Consider the following 23,676-nt stretch of genomic DNA (forward strand, 5'->3'; position numbering starts at 1 on the left):
ACAGTGGTACACTGACAATGTGTTAACAAACACAATCACGTGATTAAAAATAACCTTTTATTTTTATCCTTATTACTATTAGACCACTTTGAATTAAGTGCTTACTAGGAGTCTTTCGCGGTATCTCTCCCAGCCTTTGACCTTAATGTCTCTGCTTCTCCTAGCAGGGGGTAGCTAGCTCTGCTTCTCCTAGAAGGGGGTAGCTAGCACAGTCCGGTCTTACAGCAAGGTCAACAAGGGGTAATCAGAAGGTAAAGCCCCCCCTTCTGGGTCAGAGTACTGAAAACTGTATATAAGACTTACTATGTCTGATTCAAATAAGCTCTCTCACTTTCTGTTATTTCTTTGCACACAAATACAAAAGTTAAATAGTATAGCTATCCGGGGAAGGGGCATTTTCTCTAACAGAAGTCATACACCAAGTGGTGCTCATATGGTAATTTTTCATTTAGCTCTTTGTCAGTGAAGGGAGTTGACAATATCCATAACAGTCCGATGAGAGATCAATCATTGCAATAGGCTTAAGATTAGGATTTTCCACATTATCACAGTATTGTGTAAATTATGCAAAATAGAATGCAGTTATTTTTTACTACTTATTATTCAGCTTTTCAATACTTTTACATTTTGTTTCACTTCCACATAAGAGTTTTAGAAAAACTGGCCATGTTTCAGGTGAACTGAACCTGAATCTTTATATGCCGTAGTGAAACGGCGTCAATTGAACCTAAAAAAACAAACCAAAAAAAACAACGAAACTATGAAAATAAGACAGAAGATGAAAAAGTGGGCGGCGGCACGGATGGTGCAGTGGGTAGCACTGCCGCCTCACAGCAAGGAGGTCCTGGGTTTGAATCCCCGTCGGCCGGGCCTCTCTGTGTGGAGTTTGCATGTTCTCCCCGTGTCTGCGTGGGTTTCCTCCGGGTACTCCGGTTTCCTCCCACAGTCCAAAGACCAAAGGCAGGTTAGGCTGATTGGAGAGTTTAAATTGCCCATAGGTATGAGTGTGTGAGTGAATGGTGTGTGTGGCCTGCGATGGACTGGCGACCTGTCCAGGGTTTATTCCTGCCTTTCCCCCAATGTATGCTGGGATAGGCTCCAGCCCTCCTGCGACCCTGTTCAGGATAAGCGGGTTAAGAAAATGGATGGATGGATGGATGGATGGATGGATGGATGGATAAAAAAGCGGAATTATGCTTCAAGGAGCTAGCTGGCTAACTTATCAACTTATCAATATTTTAGAAAGTCTGGATTTTGTCCATCGAACATCTAACTGAAAATACTTGCAAATCCAGTTCACTGAAACACCACCTGCCTGAACATGTAAGACCTGAACATTGTGCACAATATGTTCAAATGTGCTGAAATATAATTATTAAATGTTTCAGTGGGTGCTCAATCCTTAGTTTAACAGGTGTAGGCTACATTCCAACAAAAAGGACAGTGCTCACAATCTAGTCTTTACATTTTTTATTGGCCTGACTGCGTGTTCTCCTTTTCATCGATCTGTGCAGAATAAACATCGATATGCAATGACATGTCATCACCGGGGCAGGGAAGGTGTTTTGTGAGTTTATTTCCTGGAAAGAAAACAAGCATTAACATGCCCTGGTGGATGAAAAGACTGCCAAAGCACAGACCACATTAGTCATTGTTTCAGGTGAAATGTATGTTGCCTGACTTACAGCAAAAACAAAGCCTTGACCTCAGTTAAGATGTCTCTGTGGTCTCAAGGCCAGAGTTCAATTCACCTCTCGAACTCTTCCCTCACCTCGCCTGCAGCTCTGGCCAATGAGCAGTTTTGCTTCTCTAGATACTCCCATGAGGCATTGCGGTGGAGGACGGGAACACAGCAGGCTGCAGGCTTGTACACCCAGGAACTGTAAGGTGACGGAGCTGCGATTGGCTATGTGCCAGAGAGGGAGGCGGGAACTGGGGGTTCTGATTCCTCTGCCTACCATCCATAGGCTCTGGTCCAAACAACCTTCCTCTTGAATTCCGGAAAGTTCCTCAGGGACAAAAGGGCAGCTGTGGAGGATGGGGGAGGATACAACAAGATGGAAGCATCAGTTTTGCAAGCAGAGATGTGATTGGCAGGCTAGATGTCCATCCGGCAGGCAAATAAAACCAGATAGATGACACTTTTGTACCCAACACGTCTCCCTGGAGAAGACGAGGGGGGCGAGGGGATTAAAGTTGGCAGCAGAGTGCCTCCACAGATTCTCCATAGACTCAACCAGATACTCGGCTCATGTATTCGCTGGACTATCTCTGCTTAACCACAGGAAGGTTCAGCTGGTAACAGTAGTTTGGGTTGCTGTATTATAGTACAGAAGATCTGTTGAGATCAACTTTGCAAAAAAATAGTTTTTTTTCAGCTTCAGCAGGTAGAAAGACAAGATATTTAATATAAAGAACAAAGTGATGGACCATTTGAGAGTCCATGGCAAGGCTGCCCAACCCTGTTCTCGGAGATCTACCGTCCTGTAGGTTCTTGTTAATGTAATTTATGTAATAAGCACATTAATAACATTTCTGAAAATGCACCAGAGTTAGCCAGGGAGGCTAATCTTCACCTGCAGACCTTGGGCTACATGTCTTTGGAATGTGGGAGAAAGCTGGAGTATGCGGAGGAAACCAACACAAACGAAGGGAGGACATGCAAACCAATGCAGAGAGGATCCGGGCTGGCCGGGTCTTGAACCTGGAACCACCTTCTGGCAGTGCTAACAAACCCTAATTTGGCAAACCCAATTCTATTAATTAGCAGCTGAACGAGACTGGATGAGAACGAAAACCTACAGGACGGTAGATGTTCAGGAACAGGGATGGGCAGCTCTGGTGGATGGAATATGTGGTCCCTTGACTTCCTCATAACACGGGTGTGGCAGAAGGGCAGATTCAAAGAGCACCCACCCAAGCCAAAGCTACTGTGTGTGTCCACCCATAGGCTTACCTTTGGCAGTCATGACTGAAGTCTCGGATAACCCCTCTCTGGGACCTTCTGCTATGCTGAAGAGCCAGTCTATAAACTGAGGTGGAAACGGACCGTTAGCTTAAAAGTTCTGGAAGTTTCTGGATTTCAGTTTGCAAATATGAATGGTTGCTTTAGGGATGAGGCGAGTAACAGAGAACAATAGAGGTGAGCAACCTGTATTTCAGTGGTCACCAGCCCTGTTCCTGGAGATCTACCATCCTGTAGGTTTTCATTGCAACCCAAGTTTGGTACACCTGATTCTATTAATTAGCAGCTCAAAAGGATCTTTAGCTGTTGAATGAGGTGTGCTTTGCTGAGGTTGGAGTGAAAACCAACAGGACAGTAGAGCTCCAGGAACATGGTTGGTGACCCCTGCTGTATTTGGTGAAACTCATTTCACCTCAACCAATTGTACACCAATTACTATTGTTCAGTCAGCCAAAGTGCAGCACAAACTCCTTGCAGATTAGACCACGCTAAAATATGCATTTTAGCCATTAGCCCTATGCAAAATTGCAAAAATGTTTCAGAAATGACAATTACTAAATAACTAAGACATTTACCAATACAATTGCTAAAAACAGAACTTTCCAGCCCTCCAGAAACAGAGTTATTCGCCTTTCTAGACTGTGCAATCAATCTGTCTGAGGAGAAGAACCTAAAACAAACCAGAAATTGACCAAGACTTCTGACGGTGAAGATGTACCTTCTGAGTCAGCCCTTTCCAGGGCTCTTTGGCCAATAGGAGCTGGATGCTGCACGGAAGGCCCATCAAGCACTGCGAAGCAGGGTTCTCATTGGCCGAGCGGCTGCTGTAGAGACTGTGGGGCCACTCAGGTGGCTCAGAATCCGGTTTCTCTGGAAACCACCGGGCCTTGACCCCTAGGAGCAGGGGCATGGAGTGGTCGGCCCAGGTGAGCACTGCAGAGCTGAAGAGGTGGAGCAGGAAGTCTGTAGCCTGTGCAAGAAAAGGAAGCATGGTCATTCCAAGCCCTCTCTGCCTGTGAACCTCATTCTGTATCCTACTCCGAGGCTGACAGCCTCCAGCCCTGGTGGGCTGCAACTTCTGCTGGTTTTGTTTGTGTTTGAGTGCTCAGTTTATGCAACTAAGCGAGTGAAGAGTTCACTTGCATTGTTTTTACAAACTGGCTGCTGACTGAAAAGAAATCATACAACCTGTGGCCCTCCAGGACTGGAGTTAAACCTGCAGACACAGCGGCCCTCCAGGCCTGGAGTTAAACCTGCAGGCACAGCGGCCCTTCAGGACTGGAGTTAAACCTGCAGACACAGCGGCCCTCCAGGACTGGAGTTAAACCTACAGACACAGCGGCCCTTCAGGACTGGAGTTAAACCTGCAGACACAGCGGCCCTCCAGGACTGGAGTTAAACCTGCAGACACAGCGGCCCTCCAGGACTGGAGTTAAACCTACAGACACAGCGGCCCTTCAGGACTGGAGATAAACCTGCAGACACAGCGGCCCTCCAGGACTGGAGTTAAACCTACAGACACAGCGGCCCTTCAGGACTGGAGATAAACCTGCAGACACAGCGGCCCTCCAGGACTGGAGTTAAACCTGCAGACACAGCGGCCCTCCAGGACTGGAGTTAAACCTGCAGACACAGCGGCCCTCCAGGACTGGAGTTAAACCTACAGACACAGCGGCCCTTCAGGACTGGAGTTAAACCTGCAGACACAGCGGCCCTCCAGGACTGGAGTTAAACCTACAGACACAGCGGCCCTTCAGGACTGGAGATAAACCTGCAGACACAGCGGCCCTCCAGGACTGGCGTTAAACCTGCAGACACTGTGGCCCTCCAGGACTGTAGGTTTGTAGGATGTGGACTTACTTTTGTGTTTGGGATCATTGGGTCTCATTCATGAAACGTTCGTAAATCTATGTTCAGATTTGCACATAAACGTCCACGCTACTAAAAACCTAATCCGGATTCATGAACGCCGCGGGAAACCCAGATCTGATCGTAAACACATGTGTATGATCATGAATGCCAATCCATCGAAAAGTGAAAGCGCGCTCCCGGTAATCAGCAATTAGCATAAATCCCCGCCATGAATAGACAATGATTGCCATATACGGAGGTGTAGACGCATCCAGTCGACCTGTCAGTCATCATGGCGCAAACAAGGAAAGAGAAAGAAAGAAAGAAATCATCTTGGGTGAAATATATTTTATTGGGTAAAAATTTTTTTTTTTTCTTCTATCAGTAGTGGTGTTGTGACAGGGACAGGCAAAGTGAAGGCCTGGAAGGAGGTGACAGATGCTGTTAATGTAGCCTCTGTAGACAATAGAACCATATCCGAGGTTAAACGTAAATGGTTTGACATGAAACTGGAGGCAAAGAAACGCATAAGAGCACAAAAAAAACATGCATCAGCCACAGGAGGAGGAGGCTCACAGGCACAAATATCACCTGCTGACGAGCGCATCGCTGGCATTATTGGGGAGACCTCTCTGTCAGGAATTATACCTGACGGAGACAACGACATGCCTCCACTGGAGACAACATCAAACCCAGATGGTAAGGTGATAATTGTTGTATCATAATACATTCTGAAAACCATCACTGATAGCTTAGTGGTTAGTGTAGTTTAACCTAGGTCGTACAGTCCCACCAAACAAACAGAACATTTGTGGGGGTTTCTCTTCGGATTGAATGAAGTGGAAACGGGAAACCAGTAATGTTATATTGTGCAATATGGTGCGTAATGGATATCAGTGTCGGAATGTAGAGCTATTTAACATTCATTTCAAGAAAGGATACGGATAACGTATAGCCCACTGCAGTTGTATGCATCGTCTTCAAATTATTTGAATCTTAATAGCCTAAAGCTCTGTTTTATACTGTACAGCTCCAAACAACTCTTCAAGGGTTCTGAATTTCTGTATGTTTACACTAGGACTCGGAACTGTACTGTCCTCTCAGGTCCACTTTTGCACGTGTTCTTGTGTTTTATTTGCACTTTGTTGTACGTCGCTCTGGATAAGAGCATCTGCTAAATGCCACGTAATGTAACGTAATGTAATGTAAAAATAAGTCATCTGCAGCCAACGTAAATTAAACATTTTTCAAATAAGATTTATTTAATGTTTCTTTCAAATGAAAAAAGAGGCACACATAAAACGAAAAAAAACATACGTCTCATATTTCTAGCTGGCGAGTGCTCCTCCCATGATGTAGCTCCACCACCTGCTGCCACCGCTGCTGCTCCTGCTGCACCCAGGTACCGAGGCCGAAGAGGTGATCCGGCTGTCCTTACGGATGAGGTCCTGAGGAATCAAGAAAGTCTACTTACAGCAGTCAACCAAATCAACACGTCCCTCCAAGAAATTAACACCAGCTTGAAGGAAATCTGCAAGGCACTTTTGCGTCCTGAACACATATGTTATGTTGTCAGTATTGTGTGATATCTGTGTTTATCCTGGGAAAACACTTACTCTGATAATTAAATATAGCCTATTTGTATACATTTTAAAGAGCATGACCTGAAAATGAACTGAAGTAGCCTACTGAAACAGGATGTTGTATATAAATATAAAACAAAATACAAATGAAACTAACTTTTTGCGAAGCTTGTCGGCCTAAAATGTGCACAGCTTATTCAGTCTTAGCAACACTTACCTTAAAATTGCTCTTCAAGTCGCTGGCGTGTCTGTATAGCAGCCGCATTTCGAGGCCCAAGAGCTGGTTCCGGAGGCAGTCGTTCCTCTGCATTGGGGACTTCAGGCAGGGGAAGGCCCTGTTTAATGGCCACATTGTGCAGGACACAGCAGGCTAAAATTATTTTGCACACCTTCCCGGGTGCATAAAGAAGGGTACCACCTTTATTGTCCAGGCAGATCCATCTTGCCTTCAAGACCCGGTTTGTGCGCTCCACAACGACCTGAGTAGCAGCTTGTGCCTCACAGATCAGTTGCACATTAACGGAATTAAAGTTTTTCCGGTTTATGTAAGCAAATGCATCACAAAGAATGTGTAATCTATTGAGTCTATTTTCATAGATAATTCACAATCATGAACCTAATCTGGATCTTAAACCTGCTAATTGCCAACTAATTTAACTAAATGTGTTATATTTTTAATTGTTTGTCATGTTCATATCACGTGTTTCAAAGGCATCTGCGTATTGTTTACATAACAGAGCGAAATATGAATTCAAATGTAAATTTCCAATAGTGACAAGCATTATTTATGTGCATTCTTGAATTTACACAAGTACTACGCGTGGTCAGCAGCAGGTGTAGATTTTGTTAGTAGCTACGAAAAGATCGCTACTAAAATATTGATGAATGCCAAAAACCCTTAAATTTCCCTCTACTCACATTTTACACGCAAATTCGTTCTGCTCACGTTTCATGAATGAGACCCATTGTCTTGCGGCATAACCCAATTATGCTTCAGCTTCAGCTGACAGAGAGATGACAGGACATTCTCCTAACGATTTTTAACATGTGTGAATTTCTCAATGCAATTCTGCTGGAAATTCGAGAGAAACACAGATCAAACGCAGTGTGAACATGCCTCAGCAGAAAGACTTCAGCGTTTGCTCACAAAGACAGTGACGACATTGCTATGTTGAAAGACAATCGCGGAAAATTGTGAAACCCAGAGCAAAACCTGTTGTAGGGTTGCCCTTAACGTCAATGTACAATGACACAGTGGCAGTAGATTTCCAATTTCTGGGCTGAGAAATGATTATGTGCAGGGAACTCTCTCAGCTCAACCAGTGTAGCCAGTTGATGAGTCAATAACAGCCACTTACTTGTTCATGTATAGGAGTGCCCGTGAACATGTGTTTGCAGTGTGACATGAAACCATGTAGACCAAATTGGAATGAAATACATCCTAGATCTTCTTCTGTGGGGCTCAGAAAAAAGAGAAAATATAATAACTGGTCGCTGGAGTAATTGGTTCAGTGTGAAGGCATTTTTCAGTTCAACAGTACAGTCCAAAATAATACAATTTGGCCAGGGTGAATTAGTAATTCTGAATGGGCTTCAATTGGGAAATTTGCTTTTTGACACCAGAGGTTTACACAACTACAATACCTTGAATAACCACTGGAGCCTGTGAACTTTCTGAGAATGGCAATCTCTGGGCCCCTGGCTTAACCTCTTTCTGCAAGCCCCCAAGTGGCCATGCTGCCGGTGCCATGAGACTACTAACATTCAGTGCTACTGCAACCATAAGAGGAAGCAACAAACTATTTGTTCCAGTTTCATTACTAAGTGAAACACCATTCACCATAAGTGCCACCATTGTCGCATAGTTACCAAGCACCCTCAGCCCAGTCTCATCTGCAACTAGCGTAACACATTGGACAATTGCATCTATCTGGAAGCATGAACTCCATTTCACCAACAATAATTTGTTTTCCGTCATAGCAACGAGATAGAACGGCAAAAATAGCCCGCCGCTATTTCAATACAGCTGCTACTCATTGAATAACAAAATATACAAGAGGAATTATTGTGTAATTATACTATGTCATTCTACTATCAACATCTGTGACTAAATAGGGAACAAATATAAAATCTTGGTTTTACACAGAGATACCCCTTTCAAGATTCAGTGGTAATTTATTGTCTTGTTAACAACCATCGACCATGTCAATTCACTCAGGACACAATGCAAAGCTTAACTTAATGTCCGACCACTCACATTGCCCATACTAACTTCAACTTGCTGAATTACCTCCCTCCCATACAATGCCACAATGGGCCATAATGAATGCAATGGTAGGGACATTAAAAGTAATGCCATAACTTAACATGCGTGTGTAAGTGCATGAAGCTCCACCCTCTCTAGAGAGAGAAGTGGTTCATAAACATCAGTTTGTCCATAAGAAAGCAGAAAGCAAGCGCGGAGTAGATTATTTGTCTCTGGCTGCTGCCAGTGTGCTAAATTATTAACACGGAGCAAACTACACACCAGACACCAACGCAGTTGCTGATACAGAGGAAATGGAATGTGTCTGTTTTCAAGTATACGTGTTAGAAACAAAAAGGGAATTCTCTGGAAATACTCCACGGAACTACCAGGGTGTGTTGAAATCAACCTTGCCCAACTGCCCAAAATATCCAGCTCTATAAACAGATAGAAATTAGGTGTTAGCTGCTCTGGGTAAGAACAGGGCTCTCCCCTAAAATGTTTCGCAATGGAGCTTCTGTACCTTAACAGAAATGTCCTGCATTCTGGGGCATTAAAACCACCCACAAAAAAAGGTTAAGAACCAGAAATCATTTAGGCCAGTGATGAGAGTAATCTTACATGTTATTTTCTCTGAACAGACAGCCTAATAAAAAGGACAACATAAGATAAATATATTTCTGAAAATAAATTAAAAATGAAAACAAATATAAAAAAGGCAGTGAAAGATTAACTTCTCACGTCAGGATTTTTGACTTCATTAATAATCTTTTGAAATATGTGAAAAGTCCAGTGTGGGACAGAAACAAAGTGAAATAAAACTGCTTTAATTTATTATGAAAATGTATGTAACAGTGGTTATCTGGTCATAGTTTTCTTGCTGAACAAAATGTGCCACATAAACAGAAAATCATCAGGATGACCTTATGAGTTTTGAAGTTAATTTGAAGTTAACCGCACATGTATGAAAGCAAGACTGTAATTGTTTCGTTTGCAGCATCTGCCAGACCGAAACTCCAGTACTGAAGGAAACAATTTCTTGACAAAGTAGTTTCACAGAACCCAGGTCTCTCCCGATCGTGAGGTACAGTGGGAACAGTACAAAGGTACTTCCAGCAAAGTGCCGCACCACCACTGCTACATTCTTCAGGAGAACCCTGAAGAGTGTGAACATAAATGCAATAGTGTTTGCCAGGAGTGGATGTCTGGTGAAATTTCCTCACCTTTCCTCACCGGGTAAGTGGTAAGTAGAATGCAAAATGAACACACCTCTCTGGTGTCCTCGTTCACACAGGTAAGTGTTAGGATGCGAAATTAACACACCTGGATGGTATCCTCATGTGTATGAGCATGCCACACAGGTAAGTGTGAAGATGTGAAATGAACGCACGTCTAGTTTTGGTATCCTCACCTGTGTGTGAAATCAAAACACCTGTATAGTATCCTTGTTCACAAAGGTAAGTGTTTAGATGTTAAATTAACACCTGTCTGGTGTCCTCATTCACACAGGTAAGTGTTAGGATGTTAAATTAACACCTCTCTGGTGTCCTCGTTCACACAGGTAAGTGTTAGGATGTTAAATTAACACCTGTATGGTGTCCTTGTTCACACAGGTGTTAGGATGTTAAATTAACACCTGTGTGGTGTCCTTGTTCACACAGGTAAGTGTTAGGAGGTAAAATTAACACACCTGTCTGGTGTTATTGTACACACAGCTAAGTGTTCAGAGTCAAAATGAACACATGTGTATGATGTCCTTGTTCACACAGGTAAGCGTTAGGAGGCAAAATTAACACACCTGTCTGGTGTTCTCATTCACACAGGTAAGTGCTGTGATGCAAAATGAACACACCTCTCTGGTGTTTTCGTTCACACAGGTAAGTGTTATGATGCAAAATGAACACACCTCTCTGGTGTTCTCGTTCACACAGGTAAGTGTTATGATGCAAAATGAGCACACCTCTCTGGTGTTCTCGTTCACACAGGTAAGTGTTATGGTGCAAAGTGAGCACACCTCTCTGGTGTTCTCGTTCACACAGGTAAGTGTTATGATGCAAAATGAACACACCTCTCAGGTGTTCTCGTTCACACAGGTAAGTGTTATGATGCAAAATGAGCATACCTCTCTGGTGTTCTCGTTCACACAGGTAAGTGTTATGATGCAAAATGAACACACCTCTCTGGTGTTCTCGTTCACACAGGTAAGTGTTATGATGCAAAATGAACACACCTCTCTGGTGTTCTCGTTCACACAGGTAAGTGTTATGATGCAAAATGAACACACCTCTCTGGTGTTCTCGTTCACACAGGTAAGTGTTATGATGCAAAATGAACACACCTCTCTGGTGTTCTCGTTCACACAGGTAAGTGTTATGATGCAAAATGAACACACCTCTCTGGTGTTCTCGTTCACACAGGTAAGTGTTATGATGCAAAATGAACACACCTCTCTGGTGTTCTCGTTCACACAGGTAAGTGTTATGGTGCAAAGTGAGCACACCTCTCTGGTGTTCTCGTTCACACAGGTAAGTGTTATGATGCAAAATGAACACACCTCTCAGGTGTTCTCGTTCACACAGGTAAGTGTTATGATGCAAAATGAGCATACCTCTCTGGTGTTCTCGTTCACACAGGTAAGTGTTATGATGCAAAATGAACACACCTCTCTGGTGTTCTCGTTCACACAGGTAAGTGTTATGATGCAAAATGAACACACCTCTCTGGTGTTCTCGTTCACACAGGTAAGTGTTATGATGCAAAATGAACACACCTCTCTGGTGTTCTCGTTCACACAGGTAAGTGTTATGATGCAAAATGAACACACCTCTCTGGTGTTCTCGTTCACACAGGTAAGTGTTATGATGCAAAATGAACAAACCTCTCTGGTGTCCCCGCAGCCCACCGGAGTCGTCCCGTAGGCCACGTTCCTGATGTGACCCATTAACTCCAGCAGCCACTCCAGCCTTTTCATCACCCCTGAAACAAATAGCACAGCTCCAGCAGTTGCCCTGGTAACCACGGGATACAGGAAGGCCTAAAGACAGCCCTACTGGGTGGCAAACAAAAGCTCCGTAAGACTGTAAGCAATGAATATTCACAAAAGTTCATTTTTACCGTGGATCTGTGGGGGAGGGCAAGCACAAAAAGGCAATTTCATCTGAAAGTGTTAATTACAAATCACACGCATACCAGGATTTCATTTCAATTCAGTCTTTTAAAGAAATTAATTGAAATGCAATTTGTGACCCCGGAGAATGAATGATGCCCATTAACATTCTGCAGGGAACTTTTCAATTAATGAGTGGCATTTTAATTCACTTCCTGAATCGAATAAATTGAATGGAGAAATGGGTTGTATGGCAGGAGCTCAGGCGGAGACCGCTACTGTCGTAACCCTGAGAACAGGCACGACAGGGCAGCCTGTAGCCTAGCGGCTAAGGTACACGACTGGACCGCAAGTGATATACCAGTGCGTATGTTAAATTACTGGTGACTACAGGACTTGGCTGAATTGTAAATTGGGGATTGTGAAATAAGGGGCGGCCTGTAGCTTAGCGGCTGAGGTACATGACTGGGACACGGATGGTCGGTGGTTTAAGCTCCGGTGTAGCCACGATAAGATCTGCACAGCTGTTGGGCCTCTTGAGCAAGGCCCTTAACCCCGCTTTGCTTCACGGGGACAATCCCCTGCTTAGTCAAGTCACTTTGGAGCCGTGATGATGCACAGCTAAAGTAACGGCTCTCAATGCCGAAGTGGGTTTGTTACAGTTGCACACCCGGTCCTGCCAAAGCTGAGTTTGGTCGGCTCTCGTGGAGCGGCGTAATTGGCTCGCTGCTCTGAGGGAGGGACTCGGCAGGGGTTAGTAGGACCGCCTCATACAACAGCGCCCCCGGTCGCCACGGACACAGGCTCTGAGACGATACGGCTTGAAGAAGGCGTGTCGTTCTCTGGATCGCCAGACCTCTGGTGTATCCCCAGCTAACGCAAATACTTGGAATAGATAGGATACCAAACCAAAAAAGGGAAACATTTGAATCAAATAAGAAAAAAAAAGAAAAAGAAAAAGGCTGAGCTTTATGTATTAACAGGCACAGATGACTGCTATCTAGGTGTCTAAATATAATTGCATCTAGGGGCCCGGCTCTCACCCGTGTTGGGGCCCGACGCCAGGCGGGCTTGGTAGAAGCTCTGCAGGAGCAGCCAGCTGACCTCCTCTCTCTGGGCCCCGCGTACAGCCACGCCGATGACATCGTTCAGGCCCAGGAGGGGCACCCTGCCCTGGGAGCTGAGGTAGGCCAGGACGAAGCCCATCTTCTCCACATTAGCCTGCAGGGGGCGCCATACCGCCGGCACAGAGCCCACAGTCAACATCATCTGCACTCATCAGCCCATTTGCTCTGCATTGTAAATAATGCACTTCACATTAAATTATTATGTTGTATGTGTTCTAATGACACTTGAAATGTAATTTATGGATTATGCGCAAGACAAGTCCTCTTATAAGATGAAAAAATAAACAGATTTTTAGGGCCAGTTCCACAGACACAGATTATTCATAGTCCCGAGATAAAATCAGTTTTGTATTGAGAATCACCATTCAAAATTGAATTCAGTCAAGGAATCTTCTCTATTTTATTGTCAGCATGCAAAAACAGCATGGATGTTTTGGCTGAAAGACCTAGTCAGCAATGATGAAGGCTGATGAAAGTTCCTTAGCTGAAATGTCCATATCACTGTATATTTGCACTAAAAAGTACATGCCACCACGCTGGTTTTCTATTCTGCACAACTACTTTCAAAACAGAGTTGACACTATTGAAATAACTTCACAAGCATCACTTTACCCCAGTGACCCGAGTGATTTGGTCAATCTCTGTGTCAGTCATCTCAGACAGACACTTGGCAATCACCACATAAAGGTCCGGCTCACTGTCCTAGGAAACAAAACAAAAAACAAAGACATTATACATAATTATTAATTATTCAATAATCCTGGTGAGAGAATAAGAGCAGCACAAAAATGGAGTCAAAGATAATCGGAACATGTGTGACAGTATTACCAGTGTGAAACAGGTGTAAGGTAGTCTCTGTACACCTGTGTGACAGTATTACCAGTGTGAAACAGGTGAGAGGTAGTCTCTGTACACCTGTGTGACAGTATTACCAGTGTGAAACGGGTGTAAAGTAGTCTCTGTACACCTGTGTGACAGTATTACCAGGGTGAAACAGGTGTAAGGTAGTCTCTGTACACCTGTGTGACAGTATTACCAGTGTGAAACAGGTGTGAGGTAGTCTCTGTACACCTGTGTGACAGTATAACCAGGGTGAAACAGGTGTAAGGTAGTCTCTGTACACCTGTGTGACAGTATTACTAGTGTGAAACAGGTGAGAGGTAGTCTCTGTACACCTGTGTGACAGTATTACCAGTGTGAAACAGGTGTAAAGTAGTCTCTGTACACCTGTGTGACAGTATTACCAGTGTGAAACAGGTGAGAGGTAGTCTCTGTACACCTGTGTGACAGTATTACCAGTGTGAAACAGGTGTAAGGTAGTCTCTGAACACCTGTGTGACAGTATTACCAGTGTGAAACAGGTGAGAGGTAGTCTCTGTACACCTGTGTGACAGTATTACCAGGGTGAAACAGGTGTAAGGTAGTCTCTGTACACCTGTGTGACAGTATTACCAGTGTGAAACAGGTGTGAGGTAGTCTCTGTACACCTGTGTGACAGTATAACCAGGGTGAAACAGGTGTAAGGTAGTCTCTGTACACCTGTGTGACAGTATTACTAGTGTGAAACAGGTGAGAGGTAGTCTCTGTACACCTGTGTGACAGTATTACCAGTGTGAAACAGGTGTAAAGTAGTCTCTGTACACCTGTGTGACAGTATTACCAGTGTGAAACAGGTGTAAAGTAGTCTCTGTACACCTGTGTGACAGTATTACTAGTGTGAAACAGGTGAGAGGTAGTCTCTGTACACCTGTGTGACAGTATTACCAGTGTGAAACAGGTGTAAAGTAGTCTCTGTACACCTGTTTGACAGTATTACCAGTGTGAAACAGGTGTAAGGTAGTCTCTGAACACCTGTGTGACAGTATTACCAGTGTGAAACAGGTGTAAGGTAGTCTCTGTACACCTGTGTGACAGTATTACCTGTACTAGAAAGGTGTGAGGTAGTCTCTGTTGACCTGTGTGACAGTATTACCTGTACTAGACGGGCGTACCTGTATCCGGTCAGGGAGGAGTGTGAAAATCTTCTCGGTGGTAGAGCAGAGGACAGCCCAGGAGTTTTGGGAGGGGTTGGGGAGGGCCATGGCGCTGGACAGGCCCTCCAGGAGGGCCCGGCAGAGAGGGAGGCGCTGGGGTCGACCGTCCTGGCCGAAGTGCTGCAGCCCCAGGGTCCCCACACACACCTGCAGCTTGTCCTCCGCCACATGCTTCATCCACAGGGGCAGCGAGCGGTACAGCTGGGCCCGGGTTCGAGGCTGCAGGGAGCACCGGTGCGTCAGAAAAACCCATCCCGAGTTACTATATGGCGCCCCCTAGGGGTCGTAACCCAGTAGCAACCCCACATCTTCAGCTGGGCCTTTCCAAACACGTTTGCATTGAGGGTTAAATGTATCTTAATGGTTATTAAATGTCTCCACAGGTTTTTAAACATTTTTCCTTTTAAACCCAATAACACTATACCATGAGTAAAAAAGTAAAAAAATTACCTACCAACAAACAAACCAGGTCAAAAACCAAAACCAAAACCAAAACCAAACCAAAAGCATTTACTAAAACCTTCAAGTAGAGGAAATTGAGAAAATGAGAAAAAAAATATCCACACAAGGCATACCAGTGGAGAGATAAACCTCTTTGTGTTTTCGCTGTTCCCTGACTGTAAGGTGAGTCCGTGTGAGTATTGTGCCTTTAGCCCGGTGACTCACACTCAAACTGTGGACCAGGGGAGGACTCAACCACATGCCCAAGAAGAGAGATGCACTCTGGGAAGTCTGCGACTGTGAAATCACCAACTCCATGCAGTGGTGCTGGATCTCCTCACCTAAAGGCATGGCAAGAGGAAACATGTATGCATGACGTGTGTGTGTGTGTGTGTGTGTGCATGTATGCAGGTGTGTGTGTGTGTGTGTGTGTGTGTGTGTATTAAATCCATAGTATTGTACTTTAATACACCCTACCGAAGTTGAGTCTCATCAGAGGGGCCAGCAGGCTGCTCCAGTTGACCGGGGGGTACTGGTGGCTCAGGCCCACCACTGTAAGGGGCTCCAGCAGCATTTTTACCAGCCTGGGAGGGGAGAACTCCGGACCCTTCCGCCCAGCCTCTGAGAGGAAGTCTACGGCTGCTCTCAGCACACTCCTCTCCGACAGGTACCCAAAGTCCAGGGGAACTGAGGGAGAGAGGGAGAGAGGGAGGGAGGGAGAGAGAGAGGGAGAGAGAGAAAATGTGAGGACGGAGAGGGAGGGGGGGGAGACAGAGATGGAGAGGGCGTAGAGAGAGAAAGGGATAGAGAATATGAGTGATAGAGAGGGAGTAAGCATGTGAAGGAGGGTGGAGAGAGGGAGAGAAGGAGGGACAGAGAAAGAGGGAGAGGATGAGGGGAGAGGGAGAGACAGACAGTGTGAGAGAAACGGAGAGAGAATGAGTGATAGAGAGGGAGTAAGCATATGAAGGATGGTGGAGAGAGAGGGAGGGTCAGAGAAAGAGGGAGATGAGGGGAGAGGGAGGGACAGAGAAAGAGGGAGAGGATGAGGGGGTCAGGTGAAGAGGGAGATGAGGGGAGAGGGAGGGTCAAAGAAAGAGGGAGAGAGTGAGGGGGAGAGGAAGGGTCAGAGAAAGACGGAGATGAGGGGAGAGGGAGGGACAGAGAAAGAGGGAGATGAGGGGAGAGGGAGGGACTGAGAAAGAGGGAGAGGGTGAGGGGGTTAGAGAAAGAGGGAGAGTTGCTGATTTACCTGCAGTCCGGCTGTGGCTGGAGGACAGGTGAGCCAGGTGCAGATGTCCCAGGAGGCAGGAGGCGATGGACTGCAGGCCGACCGCACCGGAGAACGTGACGATCTTCAGCCAGACGGAGAGGAGGAGAGAGAAAAGAGACTTTGCACAATCCCCAATTTACTCAGCCAAGTCCTATAGTCACCAGTAACTTAACATACACACTGGTTTAACGGTCTGCACTTTAACGGTCATGTGTCTTGAAAAACGGCCAGATGATCAAATACAATTTAGCCGGATAAAGTCACCATGTAAAACCCGGAACAGCAGACCATTTTCGAGTTTTGGAAAAGTTTAGCCTGCAAACTTATCCAGCTATCTGCTCTCTGATATACCACCCAGAACGGTGCACTGTCTGTGGCATATAACAGCACTAAAATTTCAGGCCAATTGTGCTTTTCGTAATACAGGGATAAAATTAATATCAACAAATCAAACCTTGGCGCTATTGTAGCCCAGCAACGCGCACTGCTAGCGACATTCGCACAACATAATGTATCAACGTGAACGTGCGTCTTCAACACGCGACATAGCTGACCCAAGTCAAATTTCTAGACGGTCAACAGGAGTAAATATTGAACGCAATGTCGGATGTATCTTCGACGACTTAACAGTTGAGACCAAACGTAATCTCTCCCGTGTCACTACACCGGTACAACAGGCTGCCTCACCTGCGTAATCGCTCTGATGACCTCATTCAGCCGGCTCTGTTGCTGGGACGACAGCTCCGATTCACACTTCAGCTGCGGGGGAGAGAGAGAGGTCGTTATATCAGTGGGTGGGGTACGCCGTCAGGCTCACACACTGTGTAACATATTAATATCACCAAGCCTCCTTCCTACCTCATCACACCGAGGTCAAATATGTCATTGTTCTAAATTCAAATACTTTTTTTATGCTTGATTGATCTTGCCTAGTGCACCTGAGCCAACCAAGAGGACCAGAGGGCAGGGTTTGCACTTTAGTATTCATTGGTTCCAATAGACCAGACAAGCACAGGAAAACAGAAAAGTATTTGAACCCAAAACAATTCCATATTTGACGCAGGTCTAGCTCTGACTACACGGTCTAACCCAGGGCTGAAAACCCTGAAACAAACCCTCAGAGCATACAGCCACGCCAAAACCATATTAGTTCAACTCATAACATTCGCCATGGAATAGTAATTTGTTATTTAGCTGAATCTTTTATCCAAAGTGTCTTACAGTTGATTAGACTAAGCAGGGGGGCAATCCCCCCTAGAGAAATGCAGGGTTAAGGGCCTTGCTCAAGGGCCCAACAGCTGAAGATTTCATCGTGGGTACACTGGGGTTTGAACCACCAACCCTACTGGTCCCAGTCATGTACCTTAGTCACTAGGATACCGGGTGCCCCAAAAAGAATACAAATTGTTATTATAATAACAGCAATCATAATCAATCATATTTATGAAGCTGTTCAGAACTTTTCTCGCAGGTGATTTTAAAGCCCCCGATATCATATTCACTTTACTAAGCATTCTTCAGGCTTAACCCATAGGGTTGCGATAAACCTGGCAACTTTTAGGGCAACGCATATCGTAACTCTGCTACCAAAATTGTGTCCTAGAGGGAAAAATTAAATTGTCCTGACAGCACAATTTGTATTCTCCATAAGTCTTATAATATTCCCAAACAGCCAACCCGCACTGCCCTAAACGTTTTCCCATTCCTGAATGTTTATGGTTAATATCATACCTGCCTTTGAATTAACACATATAACATGTGGTAACATGGCAAAGTATTTTTCTAAAGAGCCAAAAAAGGCATACGACCAGTAAGATGCAGGCACAAGATCAAAGCCATATAGGGTTATTGTGTGAAGACTTTGTGAAGTGAAAATTGGGGCGGAGCTACCATTTGCAATGGCTCATAGGTCTCAACCAATCATTTGGTTTTGCTGCGGTGAGCAAAGCCTTGTATTGGTACAAACAAGTCAGTGACTGACAGCTCATTGTAGTTCTGACAGTTTAGGGTTCCCAGAACTCAAAACTCTCACATGGCTACAGGCCACACCCCCAAGCTAGCTGCAAATAGCTTAAATATGGTCAAACTGCACCCCCTAGTGGCCATGAGCTCCAAGTCATGACTAAGGGTAACACACTTCCCAGGTTGGCCTCGACCAGAGAACTGTCAATCCATCTTCAGACACAGGGACTCACTTCCGTGTTGGGTACTGGGACAAGCTCACCAGTGGGCAATACGCTAAGATCTGGGGGGTGAATACTTTGGAGCTTTTAAAAGTTTCAATCAGATATGTGTGTGACTGTGTGCACACAGGTGAATGTGTGTGTGTGCATGTGCACGTGTGTTGCTTGATGCAGGTCATTATCAATATCATAGGGCATAATACCCTAAAGACCTCACGAGTACATGTTGGAGAATGACAACCCAGTATTTACAGCACATGACAGTCTTGTCATTTCTTACATTGTCCTGTGTGTTCTTGAAGTTCTATTCTCATACACTACCCTCTTAGCCAGATGTCCATTGAAACTAAGATGTGGATTTCACTTCAGTCGACCTCCAGAAAATAAATAAAATAAAGGACCCTACACAAAGATAAGAGACAGAAGCCTGCTGCTCAGAGAGCCTCCTCCCCCTCCTCCTCTTCTTCTTCCCCCTCTTCATCTTCCTCCTCCTCTCTGACACCACCAGTGTCTGGGCTGGGCGTTTCTGTGGTGATGCTTTCTGGCCACATAGAGGGATTTGCATTTAAATTGGAATGTGTGTATTTGTGTGAGAGTGTGTGTGTATGTGAGTGTGTGTATGAGTGTGTGGGTGTGTGGGTGGGTGGGTGTGTGTGTGTGTGCGTGCGTGCGTACGTGAGTCTGCGTGTGTGTGTAGGTGCGTGTGCGTGTGTGGCTGGGTGTAGGTGTGGGTGTGGGTGGGGGTGTGTGTGGGTGTGTGTGTGTCTGCGTGCGTGCGTGCATGCCTGAGAGTGTGTGTGTGTGTGTGTGTGTGTGGTGGGGGACAGTCACTGGTTGATGCAATTCAGCACCTCCACTGGTGGTGTCGGTGTGGTTGCTACAGTTATTTTACCAAACGTCGCTGCGTGCCGTGTTCTGAGCAGGCCGCCAGAGATTGGAGATTGGAGTAGCACTGGCAGCAGGTTTTTGAAATTCACATCCTGTTCTGCGTACAGAGTGTTTCCACACAGAATCGAACAGACACACCGCAGAGCTGACATCTGGCGCTGGGTGCTTTCAGAAAGACAAAAGGGATTTCCCAACAGAAACATCTCACTGACTCACTGAGCACAGACACCACACACGGACTGGGGATGCATGCCTGCCAGGGGCGGCCTGTAGCCTAGTGGCTAAGGCGCATGACTGGGACCCAGAAGGTTGGAGGTCAAAGCCCTGTTGTAGCCACAATAAGACCTGCATTGGTATTGCCCTCCGCTTAGTCTAATAAAAGTCGCTTTGAATAACAGCGCCAGCTAAATAACACATGTATGATGTATTATAGTTGTTCATAGAAGCACCATGACACTCGACTCATGATACTGGCTGGAATACTACTGATACTAGCCGTCTTGAACAGCCGTCTCATTCTAATCCCTTATTTTTCTCCTTTTTTATTTTTTTGCCACCCATCGCGAGTGGCTAGGAAAAGATGAAAGGAATATAAGTAAAGATGAGGAAATTGAGAAAACATGAATTTTCAAACGTCAGGCAGATGAGGAAAGGTGGATCCACAGGTCGAACATTTATATGTTACTTTCCGAAAAAATACTTCTGCAAAGGATGCGCTGATATTTTGCTCAAAGGAAAAGTTGGGAGTTCCTAACTTCTATTTCTAGCTAGGAACATTTAAGGGGTTGGAATGTCCCTAAAGATGGCGATCTCAAACTATTTCTTGGTCAGGAGCAAGGAAAGGAAAAGAGTGGAGGAAAATATGCAATTGGAATGAGCCCTGTGATTCTAGAATCCAATCTGAGATGTTAATTGAACCAGACTGCACTGATTCTAGAATGCAAACTTCACGTTCAGTCGAAACAGATGACACTGTGATCCTAGAACAGATAACACTGCGATTCTAGAATGGTCAGTATTTATCTCAGACCTGCAGGACCTCATTAGGCGGAAAGCCTGTATCAGAAGGCCTGTATAGACCTGCTGCAGTACCCTGTCCCAGACGCTCTCTGAACCCTGCACATCTGCAGCGCAGGCCAGCACACCGAACGCACCTGGCGACCACGGCTGCATCCGGGCCGCAGAGGCGCTCCGGACGGAGGGGGAATAAATCAGCCCCTGAGAGACGGGACGTCCCACTCACCTGACGTCTTCTTTATAGAAATGTGCTGGCCACACCATGGCCTGTTCCAGCCTGCAGTGCATTAACACTAGAGCAAAGGTGCTCAAAGCGCTTTCTGTGCACACCAATAAAACACACAGCACAAACCTGCCACCACACACCAGCAAACACACACAGTGTAGACAAACACCTTATAAAGGGAGCACGTATACACACACACACACACTCACACACAATGTAGACAATCACCATATAAAGCACACACACACAGGCACACAGTGTATGCAATCAGCACATAAAGTGCGTGCCCGCACGCGCACACACACACACACGCACACACACTTTATTCCACAGCATATCTCTTCCACACTGGTCTCAGGCTCTCAGTAATGAAAGAGAGACTCAGTTATTCCCTTTTTGACAGGGCTCTCTGCATAATTTAAACACCGAGCCCTATCACTCACTTCCTGTCTGCAGTGTTCCCCACCAATCGGCTGCGTAGGCCATGCTGAATAAAAACATAAACTCGAGGACAGGGGGTTGGGGCAGGGCGTTATGAGGAACTGAATGGGATTGTGGTGAGGGGCCCTCGCAGTTTCCAAATCAAAATTGTTAGAAGTTCTACAATACAACTTCTGCACCGTCAACATCATTACAAATTAAAACACATACTGCGCTTTCTGAAAATATCCCGTCAGCCTGTCCTTCAAATCCACGGGATCAAAACTTCAATTGGATGAAAAAATTGTTACCCATGCACACATCTATTTCAATATGGTGAGATTTGAGTGGAACTTTTCAGTGCAAATTAAAAAAAGATATATATATGAAAATTTGATCTCAAACTTTCCATCAAAATCAAGATCAAATGGAAAAACAAATAAAAGATTGAAAGAAAAAAATGTGGGGGGAAAATATGTAATCCTCAATTTAAGAAGGCAACTGTATGCAGTTATGGTGACTGGTATGGTGGAACATACTCCCTAAAAGACTAAAAGGCTGGGGGACCTTTGACCTTGGTGAGGAGGCGGGGTCGTACCTGAATGAGGGAGCTCTCAGATCCGACCAGGGCCACCAGACCGTTCACCGCGGCCAGACGTTGCATGGTTGGAGCACCCTAAAACAGCCAGACACCCCACTTACAGCAAGCCCCAAACTCAGTGGGCACAAGTCGCAGACCAAACATCGAAATGGCATCTATGCGAACGACACACTGTCGCGACTTTTTGGTCACACTGCAGGTTGGCATTAACTAACGTAGTTGTTAATCACAAATTAATGATGCACAAATACATTAATTAAACATAAAATGAACTGAAATTTGTTAACAACAAACTAATGTATTAGTTACATAAATATCTATACAGGACCAAATCACAGTATACGAATAGTAAACCATTAACAAATAGATTAACTGTTTTTCATTCCAATATGAATAAGCATTAACTAATGTAGCTGTTAACATGAATTAATGATGTACAAATAACATCGATGATCCACAGCATTATGACCCCTCACAGATGAAGCGAATAACGTTTATTAACTCGTAACAACGGCACATGTCAAGGTCCGGGAGATATTAAACGGTAAGCGAACAGTTGGTTCTTGTAATCAACAAGTTGTATGCAGGAAGTGAGTGACTTTGACAAGGACCAAATCATTATGGACCGATGAGTCTCATTTACTTTTACATCATGCTGACAGCCGGGTACATGTTCGTCATTTATTTGGGGAAGAGGTGGCACCAGGATGCCCTATGGGAAGAGGGAAGCTCTGAGAAAGGTTCTGCTGGGAAGTCCTGGGTCCGGGCATTCATGTGGATGTCAATTTGACACGGGCCAACTTCCCGTGGCCCGTGTCATTGTTGCGGACCAGATATACCCTTTCATGGCAACAGTATTCTCTGATGGTTGTGGCCGCTTTCAGCAGGATAATGCGCCCTGCCACACTGGACACATTGTTTGGGAATGGTTTGAGGAACATGATGAAGACTTCAAAACGTTGCACTCGCCTCTAAATTCCCCAGATCTCAATCCGATCGAGCAGCTCTGTGACGTGCTAGAACAAGAAGTCCGATCCATTGCGGTTCCACCTCGCAACTTACAGGACTTAACGGACTTGCTGCCAACATTTAGGTGCCAGATACCACAGGGCACCTTCAGAGGTGTTCAGAGTCCATGCCACGGTGGGTCAGAGCTGTTTTGGTGGCACAGCAGGACCATCAGCATATTAGGCAGGTGGTCATAATGTTTTGACTCATCGGTGTATATGAACAAAGCTGTACAGAAAATCACTACCAGCTGTACAGAAAGCTGTAGCTGTCTCAGTAGTTAGTTGGTTAACTACATTTGTAAATGCCAATTCAGGCAACCTTATTGTAAACCTTATTGTATTTTTTGGTTTTGACAGTGCATGGTGGAGTCTGAGGAGACATTATGAAAAGGGAGAAGGCTTGCTGGCACCTCTGTCAACAGGATCTTGATCCAGGCCGGCAGGAGCCGGCAGGAGAAGTCCTCCGCTTTGCCGTGTCCGCAGACGGACAGACCGTGGACCGCGAGCCCCAGGGCCAGGGCGAATCCCGGGGTCTGCAAGACAAGAAGGCAGCCAATCAGCACTGGCTGGGTTAGATCAGCAACCAATCGGATAACAAGTTATCAGTGACACAACCAATATGAATCATTAAATAAACCTGTAACAATCTGAATAGCTGAATTAGGCCATAGATTTGGGCTACATCGGCAGCCAATCAGCAATTACGA

General features: G+C 45.3%; 1 protein-coding gene across 5 annotated transcripts in view; it reads right to left on the reverse strand.

The window, feature by feature from the left end:
- Positions 1 to 1,455: 1,455 nt before the first annotated feature.
- focad (focadhesin) overlaps positions 1,456 to 23,676 on the reverse strand; it is a 90,971-nt gene continuing 68,750 nt past the window's right edge. For 2 of the 5 annotated variants that reach the window (XM_061250946.1, XM_061250945.1), the window contains exons 31-43: positions 23,380 to 23,502; positions 21,957 to 22,034; positions 17,312 to 17,383; positions 16,604 to 16,706; positions 15,829 to 16,038; positions 15,577 to 15,692; positions 14,869 to 15,129; positions 13,490 to 13,579; positions 12,794 to 12,971; positions 11,523 to 11,620; positions 3,684 to 3,935; positions 2,957 to 3,032; positions 1,456 to 2,028 (exon numbers count right to left, since the gene is read on the reverse strand). In XM_061250946.1, coding sequence (XP_061106930.1) covers positions 1,955 to 2,028; positions 2,957 to 3,032; positions 3,684 to 3,935; positions 11,523 to 11,620; positions 12,794 to 12,971; positions 13,490 to 13,579; positions 14,869 to 15,129; positions 15,577 to 15,692; positions 15,829 to 16,038; positions 16,604 to 16,706; positions 17,312 to 17,383; positions 21,957 to 22,034; positions 23,380 to 23,502 — 1,731 coding nt within the window. In that variant the 3' untranslated portion in view covers positions 1,456 to 1,954. Of the gene's footprint in view, positions 2,029 to 2,956; positions 3,033 to 3,683; positions 3,936 to 6,133; positions 6,265 to 6,616; positions 6,735 to 11,522; positions 11,621 to 12,793; positions 12,972 to 13,489; positions 13,580 to 14,868; positions 15,130 to 15,576; positions 15,693 to 15,828; positions 16,039 to 16,603; positions 16,707 to 17,311; positions 17,384 to 21,956; positions 22,035 to 23,379; positions 23,503 to 23,676 lie in introns of those variants that run through there. The other 3 variants (XR_009709331.1, XR_009709330.1, XR_009709332.1) reach the window with 3 other exon arrangements.

Source organism: Conger conger, chromosome 8 (assembly GCF_963514075.1).
Source record: "Conger conger chromosome 8, fConCon1.1, whole genome shotgun sequence".
Taxonomy (NCBI): Eukaryota; Metazoa; Chordata; class Actinopteri; order Anguilliformes; family Congridae; genus Conger; species Conger conger.